Source organism: Ursus maritimus, unplaced genomic scaffold, assembly GCF_017311325.1.
Source record: "Ursus maritimus isolate PB19 unplaced genomic scaffold, ASM1731132v1 scaffold_27, whole genome shotgun sequence".
NCBI lineage: Eukaryota > Metazoa > Chordata > Mammalia > Carnivora > Ursidae > Ursus > Ursus maritimus.
The window spans coordinates 29,539,420-29,552,561 of record NW_024425230.1 but is presented as its reverse complement, the minus strand read 5'-3'; the positions used below and the strand labels follow the sequence as shown (position 1 = coordinate 29,552,561).

Sequence of the window (13,142 nt, the reverse complement as noted above, 5' to 3'; positions counted from 1 at the left end):
TGTGACTCTCACCCCCCTTTACTATCACTCCCAATCACTTCTGCAGACCCAACAGTCAACCTGCCTGCATCTTCCACCATGCACTTTCAATAGGCCCCTCAGGGGCGCCTGGGTAGCGCAGTTGTTAAAGCGTCTGCCTTCGGCTCAGGGCGTGATCCCGGCGTTCCGGGATCGAGTCCCACATCGGGCTCCTCCGCTAGGAGCCTGCTTCTTCCTCTCTCACTCGCCTGCTGTGTTCCCTCTCTCGCTGGCTGTCTCTCTGTCACATAAATAAATAAAATCTTTAAAAAAAAAAAAAAAATAGGCCCTTGCCACAGATAAGCAATTTTAGAGTTTGCCCTGTAAGCAGACTCTGTTGTTGCCTATCCAATACCCAGACCTCTCTACCCTCAGAATAAAACCCATTTTTGTTCAGATAGATACGATACCCTCCTCTAAGGTGAAGGAATGGATTAATTTCTGAATCAATCATGCTGGTGCTCTTGCCAACAACTGATTTAAGCATGGGCATGAGAAGAATACTGGTCAAGACAGGATGGGGGGGGTTGGTTGCAGAGGGTAGCTCTAGAAGAAGTTTTGGGTTTTTTTTTTTTTAAGATTTTATTTATTTATAGGGGCGCCTGTGTGGCTCAGTCGTTAAGTGTCTGCCTTCGGCTCAGGGTGTGATCCCAGAGTCCTGGGATCGAGCCCTGCATCGGGCTTTTCCGCTGGGAGCCTGCTTCTTCCTCTCCCACTCCCCCTGCTTGTGTTCCCTCTCTCACTGGCTCTCTGTCAAATAAATAAATAAAATCTTAAAAAAAAAAGATTTTATTTATTCATTATGTCAGAGAGAGAGAGAGAGAGTGCACACAAGCAGGGGGAACAGGAGGCAGAGGGAGGAGGGTCCCCGCTGAGCAGGGAGGGCTCCGCTGGGATCACGACCTGAGCCAAAAGCAGATGCTTAACCAACTGAGCCAGGCATCCCAGCAGTTTCTGATAAAGGTTTCCTCACTCCTAAAGAACTTCTGATTCTCAATCAGAGGCAATATTACCCCCATGGGACATCTGACAATCTGACAATGTCTGGAGACATTTTTGGTTATTACAGCTGGTGGTGGTTGGGGAATGCTCCCGGCATCTAGAAGGTAGAGTCCAGGGATGCTGCTAACCTTCTACAATGCACAGGACAGTCCCCACAACAACAACAAATTAACTGGCCCCAAATATCAAGAGTACTGAGGCTAAGAAACCCTGCTAAAGATGATACACTGTAAGAGACAGTGTCTTCTTTCCTGCTGAAGAATCTGGATGAGACACATAGAACTGCTGAACCCAGCTAGTTTCAGTCTGAGGACAAAGCCAACACACAAAGGAGAGCTTCCGAGAAACAAGACTGAAGGCCTAATTGTACTATCCCTGGAAATGTCCCAACTCTGGACTTCACCTGTGACATAATTTCTCTCTGTTATTTGAGCCATGAGGTAGGGTTTCTATTACTCAGAGCACCCTGATATAATCCACTGGTACATGAACATTTACCACGAGCTTTTTCACAAAGATAACTTCATTGTTATAATACTTTAAAGTACTGTAAGGCGGGGTGACCGGGTGGCTCAGTCGGTTGAGTGTCTGCCTTCAGCTCAGGTTATGATGCCGGGGTTCTGGGATCGAGCCCCGCATCAGGCTCCTCTGCTTGGCGGGGAGTCTGCTTCTCCCTCTCCCTCTGCCACTCCCCCTGCTTGTGCTCAATCTCTCTATGTCAAAGAAATAAAAATCTTTTAAAAACTTAAATAAAATATCGTAAGGTATTAGAAAAGCAAGAAAATAGTTAAGATGGTTATTACTGTCTACAGTCATTTACTAGCCGAGAGCAAAGGAAGACACTAAGGACTCACTCTACCTTGTCATCTTGCAGAACCTATGTACCTGGCACCATCTTAAGCTTTGATATGCACATTGTATCAGTCTGTCTTCAAAACAACCCGATTACAATTACCATTCTACGAATGAAGAAACTAAGGATGCTCCAAACCGATATGGCTGATAAATGTCTGAATTAGGATTTGAACTCTGAGCTGTCAGACTCCAAATTCCACGCTATCTGTGGAAACAAGAGTAGGGAAACCATATAACTCTGACAGACCTAGGCGAAGTCGAAAGAACGAGCGAAGAATCACATCTAGAAAATGAGCATATAGGGCAAAGGCAAAAAACCTCCTCAGTACAGTACAACGCTAATAAGGAATTCAAAAGGAACAGGAAACAAGCATTCCTTTTTTAAAAACTTTTTGTTAACATGTTCACAGCAATGCATAAAATATATAGAAAATTGCAGATACTCACTTCACATTTTGACATGTTTCCTTTTAGTCAAAAATATGCATCCATCGCACAAAATGTTACACCTTGCTTTCTTGCTTAGGAGCTTATTTCTGTTTCGTGAAAGATTTCTCCAAATCTTTTTATATGATTTTTTATAGATTATACCCTGTTGATCTATACCATACCCACTGATGAGCTTTTAAGCTATTTCTCACTTTTACTGTTACAGACTCAGCCCGAACACACCACCTTGATCACTGCAGCTGAAAGACCACCCCCATCTGCCGGCCTGCAACAGCATGGGTACCGTTCAGCTGGCACTTGCCCTAGACCACCTACTTTGTTCTGCAGTTATCTGTGTTCTTACTCTAACTCCCCAAGGGCGCTGCAAGGCAACAGAGGCCAGAACCATGTCATTCAGACCTGTCACCCAATTCTATGCCCGGCCCACCACCAATACACAAATCTTTGAATTAATAAAAAAGCCATATCAAAACACACACACACACACACAAACCAAAAACACCCCCAACAAACAACAAAAGAGTCTTAAAGAGGTCACAAAAGAAAAGGCAACTTGAGATTAACCGTGGGAAAGAAAGGGAGCTATCAAAACTGTGCGTGACTGAAAAGGACAGGAAGATGAAGTTGTCAACAATATTACAAGAGGGAGCATAAGGCATAGGCTTCAGAGGAAAGGAGTTCAGCTGTGCCCTGCAGGAACTGACAACGAACTATCCCGGATCTACCACAATGACAGATGAGGACAAGCAAGTCATCAATTTAAGAGAAGACAGGGTAAAAGCAGCAAAATAGGAAGCCATTTTGGCTCGGCCTGAAGACTCTACAAACAGCCACTTGCAACCAAACCAGAGTTGTGCCTTTAGAAGGTATCGGGTACTTCTCCTCACGCTCTCTCTGAAGACAGGTCTGACATTCACTCGCTTGACAAATGCACACTTAGGGCCAGCTATGTTCCAAATACTGTCAGGAAAGTAGACAGTGAAAAAAATACCCAAGAGGAAATACTGACATCATGGGTCAGCAAGAAAAAGGTAAGACGACATAAAGTAAATGAAAGGCAGGCCAATATGCTCAGTTGTCTCTTATTCTTCCTTTTCCTCATACTTTAATACAAATATTGGGAGGTCCTGGGTGAATAAGCGGTCTCAGGACTCGGCTTAGCCCAAAGGGCCCAGCTCTGTATTTAAAATGGCCTTTGGCCACTAAGGGAGAAAAGCACTTCCCTTGAAAAAGATAAACAGTGCTTCACAGATTTCTTTGCCTTCCAATTACAAGGGCCAAGTATGTGTTAAGACTAGAGGCTGGCCGCCTTCCTGTGCCATTTTGCTGCCAGCCTTTGACACAAAAGCCCTTTGGCCAGGATAACTTACAACAAATCCATTGTTGGGTAACCCTCACTGCCACTTATTTATTGGTTTTTGTCACACACATATTGTAAAGGGGAACTTTGTCCTGCAGTTAGCAAGCTAAAGGGCACCTGAAGGTCAGATTGCAAATGTTTTAATGTCAGACTCAACGGGCTTCATGAGGAAGTGACTGAGAACATCTGGGACCTTCTTTTCAACTCCCCCAATTCCAGGCCTTAGTAATCAGTCAACTTCTTGGGCTCCAGCAGCAGCACCAGGGTTTTCAAGCCTGTTGGATGAAGCACACCCAAGGAGGTTAAGTCACAGTAGGACCTCTAGGACCATAAAAACTTTCTAACCTCAGGTGGTGGGATCACTGTTACACTGAACAAACAATACACAGACCTGTATCCTTAGCTGGTCTCAAATGGTTTCCCTCTACTCCCCAGCACTCACGTTCCATTCATCTACTTGACAAATATTCTCAGTGGTCAGTTCAATGACCAATGTCACAGGAACTATCCTCTATAACCACCCCAAATATACACATAACCTAAAGAAGAGATTAAAATCTGCTTGTGCTAAATCTCTCATCAGTGCTGGATTAGGTAAACAGAACCAACAAATTCTCAACAACTCATCACTAACCTTGAAAGAACCCTAAAAGCCAGAGAGATTATATTCCTATAGCTTTATCAATCTACTAGTCTCAATATCAATGCACATATACCAGAGAAAATTCTATTTATATATCTCTAATGAGAAAAATACTTAATCTCCATTTCTTCATTCATTGATGAGAAAAACACTGATAACCTACATCACAACTACGGTGGGAAGAAACCAACCTATTTTCTTGGAATCCTTAAAATGCCACATAAAATGAAGAGTCTCTGGCAGACCCTTCTACTCATCTTACAGGGTTCACTGAACAAATGAATAAAGGCGACTCTACCGTCTATCACAGACCAATTCTGAGCCACATCTCGTAACAAATTCCCAAGCCACAGACATTTTCCACGCTAATCTGGATTCAAAAGAAGTTCTCTGAATGAGAACATTTTACTGCCATGATCTCTTGACCTTATTTATGTGCACTTAAATAACCTCGGGAACAGACTAACCAGCAAAAGCCAAAGCAGCATCAACCAGGGGATGCTTCTGAGAGTGATCCCACTTTTTTACCAGAGTGACTTATTAAGGATCAAATAAATTACCTGTTTTGAACTTAACTGCACTCTTTCAAGGGAGTTGGTATAATTGTTGTTAAGGGGAAAAAAAACTAGAAAAAGATAGTCTTACCATAACATCCAGCAATCACGCTCCTAGGTATTTACCCAACTGATCTGACAACTTATGTCCACACAAAACCCACACACAAATGTTTATATCAGTTTTATTCATAATCACCAAAGTTGGAAGCAACTAAGATGCCCGTCAATAGGTAAATAGACAAACTCTGACACATCCATACAGTGGAATATTATTCACTAATAAAAGGAAATGAGTTATCAAGCCACAAAAAGACATGAATAAATTTTTTTTAAAGATTTTATTTATTTTGACAGACAGCCAGCCAGCGAGAGAGGGAACACAGCAGGGGAGTGGGAGAGGAAGAAGCAGGCTCCCAGCGGAGGAACCCGATGTGGGACTCGATCCCGGAACGCCGGGATCACGCCCTGAGCCGAAGGCAGATGCTTAACAACTGAGCCACCCAGGCGCCCAAGACATGAATAAATCTTAAACGCACATTGTTAAGTGAAAGAAGCCAGTCTCGAAAGACTACATACTGCATGATTTTAATTATGTGTTATTCTGGAAAAGGCAAAACTAGAAAAGGTGGTGAAAAGATCAGTAGTTGCTGAGGTGGGAGAGAGGTCATGGAGGAAAAAGGCGAAGGACTGAACTGGTGAAACAGGGATTCTGTACGATACTGTAATGATGGATACAAGGCACTGTATTTGTTAAAACCCACAGAACTTAAGAGCACAAATAAGCCCAGGGGGCACCTGGGTGACTCAGTTGGTTAAGCGTCTGCCTTCGGCTCAGGTCATGATCCTGGAGTCCCAGGGTGGAGTTCTGGGACTGATCCCACATCAGGCTCCCTGCTCAGCAGGGAGTCTGCTTCTCCCTCTCCCTCTGCTCTTTCCCCAGCTCGTGCTCTCTCTCTCACTCTCTCTCAAATAAATAAATAAAATCTTTAAAAAAAAATAAGCTTAATGTATGGAAATTTTAAAAATATCTTTGAGGAGGTGGGAGGATCCCAGGATGGACAGAAGGCGACAAAACAATTTGTTACAAATGTATAAAACAAGTCAACGAAGGGAGTGTAGGTCCAGGTTGATAATTCTAATAGTGCTCTACCTGTGTAGTAGAATGGAATAATTTAAGCCAATGGATGGCAGATGGTAGGAGAGGTGTCTCTCATTGTTAGAGTGAGAAGTAACACAAAAAAAGGAGGCACCTAGAATGATGCAATGTGGTAATGGATTCGAGTTGGGGACATCAGTATGAACTCACATTTAGCTTAATATAGTACAGAAAGTTACAGAGTAAAATAATAATAGATACATGTATATACACTGGACAAGTATACAGATATCTATGTCCCTGCTCTGTCAGCCGAAAAGGCAACACCAGTAGCAATGAGCACACCTAGCACCCAGATAGTGACTTGTAATACCTTTCTGCAATAAAAGAAACAGGGCTCCCTAGAGACACGGTTGATTCTAGGGCTAGGGTAGGAAATAGAGAAGATACACCTGGAACATCTTGTGGTGCCAGAAAGTACAGAAGTACTAGGGAAAAACCCACCCATGAGAATGGGGAAATGTCAAAGGAAGACAGGAGCTAACTGAAACAGCTACCAGTGGCCAAAATGGAAACAATTTGAGCACTAAAATAAAGCAGTGATGAATTATAACCCAAAGTATAAGATAAATACCTATGAGTCCATACTGATAAAAAATAAATAACTGAATAAACAAGGGAGAAGAGACAAATCTCTGGCGTAGAAGAATTCCAAACGATTTATGCAGATACCCTGCCTATCTTTCTACTCCTCAGGTGTGGGCTGCACACAGAGACCTCCTTCCAATATGGAAGGGGGTGGGAAGACCTCTACAGAAGAGAAATGTGACACACACACACTCCCTCAGCCCGGATGTCAAGGTCAACATCAAGTCATAAACCATGCTGATATTACATACCCTTAATACAATGTGATGAAAATAACTTACCGCTGTGGTCTTCCTCCCCCAAACACATAACCCCAATCTAATCATGAGAAAAACATCGAACACCAATTGAGGGATAGTCTACAAAATACCTGACCAGTACTCATCAAAATAGTCTAGGCCACCAAAATCACAAATCAGTCTGAGGAACCGTCGGAGGCAAAAGGAGATGTGACTACTAAATTTAAGGTGGTGCGCTGGACAGAAGCCTCTAACAAGAACAGCAGAGAAACACTTAGGTAATCAGAATGAAACACAGACTTTAATTAATAATAATGTATCAACAATGGTTCATTAATTGTAACAAATCTACCTTAGTAATAATGTAAGACGTTAATAACAGGAGGAAAAAATATGTAGGAAAAAATTGCTAATGAAGGTTGTCTTCAAGCACAAGAGACACTATAAACTGCTTAAATATTTGAACCTTAAACAAACAAGTCCAGGTTTTCGATAAAGAAAAAAGGGCTTTTTAAAGTGAGAGTAGGGGCACCTGGGTGGCTCAGTCGGTTGAGCACCCGACTCTTGGTTTCTGTTCAGGTCAGGTCATGATCTCAGGGTGTGCACACTGGGCATGAAGCCTGCTTAAGATTTTCTCTCTCCCTCTCCCTCTGCTCCCCCCTCCTGCATACACGCGCATGCGCGAATTCTCTAAAATAAATAAATAAATGTTAACAAATTTAAAAAGGGAGAGTAAAGCAGAGAGGGTGATGGTCGAAATGGAAAGAATTAATTTTCTACCAAAGCATTCTACATTTTTTTCAAAGGATACAGAAGTAACAATTCAATTTCAGTCTCCGGTTTTCAACTGTTGTCAATTCGGACAGTTACTTTTTTTTTTTTTAAGATTTTATTCATTTATTTGAGAGAGAGAGAGAGGGAGTGCGCGCACACAAGCCGGTGGGGGGGGGGCGAGGAGGGGAGAAGGAGAAGCAGACTCCCCACTGAGTGGGAAGCCTAAAGCAGAGCTCGATCTCAGGACCTTGGGATCATGACCTGAGCCAAAAGCAGATGCTTAACTGACTGAGCCACTTAGGCGCCCCAATTCAGACAGCACTTAAGTAATGAAGGAAAATGTCTAGAAATACATTTTTTTTTAATTTCCAAAATTTCAACAGCTTATTCACAAAACCAAGGCATTTTCAAAACTTAAAAATGTTGGCCCCTAACACAGATTCCAGCGAATCTGTTATAATTCACTTTTATAACACTATTCTAGTGAATATGTTAAAGAGCATACCAGATTCTAGTGAATTACCTACGGTTCCATAGTGAGTAAATGGTATTCAACAATTTGTTAGTGCCAAACAAAACTGGGCAACCAATACACCTGTGCATTTTCTCCTTGATGTGTCAGTAAGGACAGGGAATACAGCAAATTTAAAATTGTAGTCTGTCAGAAACTGATCACAGGGACGTGTAAGCCAGTCCCTTCCTCTCTTCTTGAGGATGGAAGCCAAATCACAAGTTGTTCAAGAATCCCCCGGAACAGCCAAGTGCAGGCTCAACTCAAACATCAGCACCTCAGTCAGTGACCAAATTAAAGACAATAACGGCTTTCGTCTATGTGAACTCCAGGCAGGTCACTGACTTTTCTTAAAGGAAGTTAAGTGGAGGGAGAGGGCAGGGAGCTGGTGTGAGTCTCTAACAGCTTATTTTCTTCCCCTTAATATCCTGAAAGACCAGCCTCGCTTAATAAGACAATCATGCTGCATTTTTGTGAAGCTCTGCCAGCATCCTTTTTTATGAGGGTAATAAAGAAGCTGTTTAAAGAACAGCAGTGGATAAGGGCTCATAGCCATGAAACACAAGGTTAAGAAGAAACATCAACTTAATCCAACTTACAAGAGTTGTGCCGACGGCGGAAACTTTTGGACTGACTCAGGGACTCCGTGTGCCTGTCCACATAGCTCTTTGAGCACTGCTGCTGCTGTGGGGAAACGGCAACATCCTGACTCTTCACATCTGTCCTCTTAGGGATATTCTGAGGGGCACTGCTGGAAGAGGCTGGCTTCTTCACCAGCTTGCCCATGCCATTCTGATTGATACCCACTTGGTACCCAACACCAGATGGGCCTAATTCTGTCTGATGAAGGTCTCCAAAATGTTGGTTTTCTCCAGGACCTGGTATCTCCAGAATTTTTAATTCTGTAATGTCACCTGCCCTGAAATACACAAAAGAGTCCAAGTCTCAAAACTGTAATAGTGTCACAACCAATGTGCATAGCAGCATACTTGACAACAGCCAAAAGATGCAAACCCAAGTATCCCCTTCATGAATGGATAAATGTCCCCCTAAGATGAATGGATAAACAAAATATGGTACAGACATACAGTGAAATATTTACTCAACCTTTAAAAGGAGGGAAATTCTGACACGTGCTACAACATGGATGAACCCTGAAGACACTACTGCTAAGTAAAATAAGCCATCACAAAGGGACAATTATTAAATGATCCCACTTATATGAGATATCTAGAATAGTCAAATTCATAGCAAAAGAAAGTAAAAAAATGGTTATTAGGGCTAGAGGAAGGGGGATTATAGTGTTTACGGGGTATGAAGTGTCAGTGTGGGAGCATGGAAAAGTTCTGGAGATGGAGAGTGGTGATGGTTGCACATTATGTGAACGTACTTAATGCCACTGAATTGTACACTGAAAAATGGTTAAAATGGTGAATTTTATGTTAAGGATATCTTACCGCATTAAAAAATAATACAGGCGGTGTAAAACACACACACGCACACCCTAACCGTAATAAAAATGATGAAACTGGGATCAAAAGCAACCAGCTACACTTTTGCAGAGCTGTGTTTTTTTCTCTAACTCAAGTATAGTTGACACACAATATGATATTAGTTCCAGGTGTACAACGTGGTGATCTGATATTTATATATACTGTGAAATGATCACCACAATAAGTCAAGTGACCATCTGTCACCATATAAAGTTATTTTATATTAATAACTGTATTCCTTATGCTGTACTTTACAACCCTATAACTTACTTGTAACTGGAAATCTGTACCTCTTAATGGCAGGGCTCCATTTCATTCAAGTATCAGACACGAAAGTGAGGAAAGGTGATAAGAGTACTTAAAGACAAGGCTCAGGCACCAACAGTCAATGGACAGCACTGGCCTTTAAAGAGACCAATTGTTAATCACAAAACTATCACCAGCATCTTAGATCTCCAGAATGCCCAATGGCTTTCTTTTCTTCATTCATTCACTCACTTTGTCACTGGGTAAGCATATATACAGTACTTACTATATGGTAAGCCCTGTGCTAGGGATGGAGTAGAGATGAAAAGCAACACATGCCCAAAAGGAACAGTCTGGTCAGTGGAAAAGTTGACAATGAAAAGTGTTAAATACTATAACAGAGGTGTGTATAGGGGACCAGAGAACCCAAAAGCAAAATACGTAAGTTACTTTGGCAGAGATGGATGTTACATTTAAGCAAAGCCTGTGTGGGGAAGGAAAATAAGAGTTGGCCCAGGAGAGTATAGTAGGGAGAGGGGCATCACAGAGCAAGGCTCAGAGATTGAGAAAATGTGGCCCACTTGAGGAAGTGCCAATGTCATGGTGTTACCAACAGGAAAGATGCTTGTGGAGGGCCACCAAGAGGTAAAGCTGTGGAGATAATCAGGGGCTAGATCATAATCACATTAGATTTTTCTAGTGGCTTAGAGAAGGTGGGGAAAAACTAGAGGGAAGAACACCCATTGGGAGATCAGGCAAGAAATTAGAGGGGATGAACAGGACAAGTGACAATGCAAAGGGAGAGGAGAGGATGAACCCAAGAGACATTTGGAATCCATAGGGTTTGGTGACCAACTGAACATGAGGAACAAAGAAAAAGAAGGATTTACACTGATTCTAAGTTTCTAACTTGGAAAGATGTCATTAGCCACCAATTAAGGGCAGACGTTTAGAAGAATAAACCTGCAGGGGACATAATGAGTCCAGCTTTGAAAATCTTAAATGTAAAATACTTTCTGGGATATCTACCTGGAAACGGCCAATACACAAAGTAAGTGTCTGGGGCTCAGATAATGGGTCTTAATTAAAGATTTGGAGTCTCATTAATGTGTAAGAAGTACACACATGAAATAGTCTAGGGAGATTGCAGACTAAGAAAAGAATCAAAAATAAAAGTTGAATAAACCAATCTTAAAAAGTGAGTAGAAGAAAAGGAATGTGGTGCCGGGGGGATATAAAGGAATGGAGGAATACATGGAAAGAAAACCCAAAGGGGTGACAGAGAAATTAAAGAGGGCACTTCAACACTTAGGGAGCATCTGAATAAGGTTAGCATTAAGACAATGCCACTGAATTTGGCTATTAGGTCATTCGTAACTTGGGCAAGAGCTAGTTCAGCAAGACTGATAAAGTTAGAAAAAAGATAATGGTGGGGGTAAGGAAGGACTAGAGAATGAGGCCACAAAGGGAATGAAAACAGACCAGTTTGCTCTGAAAAGAACTGTGGGTATAAAGAGAAGGGAAATGACCAGGCCGCATGTAATGGCAAACGCAAGGTGTGGCAGGTGTGTGGGTGTGCACGTGTGTGTAGGTGGGTGTGGGTGTGCAGGAGGGTGTGAACTGTGGGGAAGGCTGGGCACATTAGAATACAAAGAGGAAAACAAGGTATGAAGGTTGAAAATGAAGGCACAAAACAGACAGAGAATGATGTCGAAGGAGACAGAAAAGAATAGTATATAAAGCATATGGGATAAGGGTAGTCCTGAACACAAAGGGGGTATGTCTTCTATTGAGACTTCATTCAGAAGGGGTAAGACATTAAGAATGGATACTCCTACAGAAAAGATTAAGTGAAGGTATTGTTCAGGAAGTCAAGGAAGCTCTTGTCTGACAGTTTTGTTGTTGTTGCCATTTTAATCTAGAAGTGGGAGATTCTGTGACAAACTGGTGAAAACAGGGATAGGAAGACAACTGAACTTGCGATCCGCAGACAATCACTAAGAAACATACGTTCCTGTAACTAAGGACATCAGTTACTGGCGACAGTGCACTTCTGGAGACAAATTATAATACAAATCTACAAAGAGAGATACAATTTATGTGTGTGTGGGGGGGGGGGATCAGAAAAGGCCTTAGTATAAGAAAACACAAATAATAAAAGCCTAAGAAAATAGAAAGATTATTCTGAATTTGACCCATTTAAATATGAATATTGAGTGCTTGCCAGAGATAAAAAGGGTTTCACAAACCCTAATTCATTAGCTGAAAGTTAATTACGACACAAAGTCTATACTGAAACAGCAGCTAGACTATAAGCATTAGGACTGCAAAATCTGGGGCACCTGGGTGGCTCAGTTAGTTAAGTGTCTGCCTTCGGCTCTGGTCATGATCCCAGGGTCCTCAGATTGAGCCCCGCATCAGGACCCCTGCTCAGTGGGAAGCCTGCTTTTCCCTCTCCCATTCCCCCTGCTTGTGTTCCCTCTCTCTCTGTCAAATTAATAAAATCTTTAAAAAAAAAAAAACTGCAAAATCTCACCCTTGACAAGACACTACTCAAAAGCAGTCCTATGCAAGAGAATATTGGCAAATGGACCTAGATTCAAGCTCCACAGACCACCAGACTGGATTTGAAGAAATCAGTAAGGACACTCACCTGAAGGTGACTTCTGGCACGAGGCACTTCACTCCATTGTGGAAAGGCCGGGTGAGAGAAATGGTCTGGCTGATCTGATCCACTGCTGACACTCTTCCCTGATAGACCCCCAAGCTATCTCCACAGTTGATGGACACAATACTGCCCAGCCAATCCGTAGCCATGTTTCTGATATAAGACCACTGTAGAGAGAAGGAGCCATGCAAATCTTGAGAAACAGACAAACTTTTCATTAAATTCAGCAAATATTATGTCAGGCTCTGAACCAGGTGTTGCTTAATAATACATATTCTGAGCGTGCTGGGTGACTCAGTCCATTAAGCATCTGACTCTTGATTTCGGCTCAGGTCATGATTTCGGCTCAGGTCATGATCTCGGGGTTGTGGGAGAACCCACGGTCATGAGATAGGGCCCTGCACTCAGTGAGGAGTCTGCTTGGGATTCTTTCTCTCCTTCTCCCTCTAACCCTCCCTGCCTGCCCCCCCCTCCATGTGCATGCACACTAATACATAAATCTTTTTATTTTTTTTAAAGATTTGAAAGAGAGAGAGAGAGAGCAAGACTGCGGGGTGGGGCAAAGGGAAAGGGAGAAGCAGA

At 42.4% G+C, this 13,142-nt stretch overlaps 1 protein-coding gene across 1 annotated transcript in view; it reads right to left on the bottom strand.

Moving 5' to 3' along the window:
* EDC3 (enhancer of mRNA decapping 3) overlaps positions 1-13,142 on the bottom strand; it is a 56,366-nt gene that overhangs the window by 29,059 nt on the left and 14,165 nt on the right. The window contains exons 2-3 of the mRNA XM_040642996.1: positions 12,546-12,727; positions 8,753-9,072 (exon numbers count right to left, since the gene is read on the bottom strand). Coding sequence (XP_040498930.1) covers positions 8,753-9,072; positions 12,546-12,709 — 484 coding nt within the window. The 5' untranslated portion in view covers positions 12,710-12,727. The remainder of the gene's footprint in view (positions 1-8,752; positions 9,073-12,545; positions 12,728-13,142) is intronic.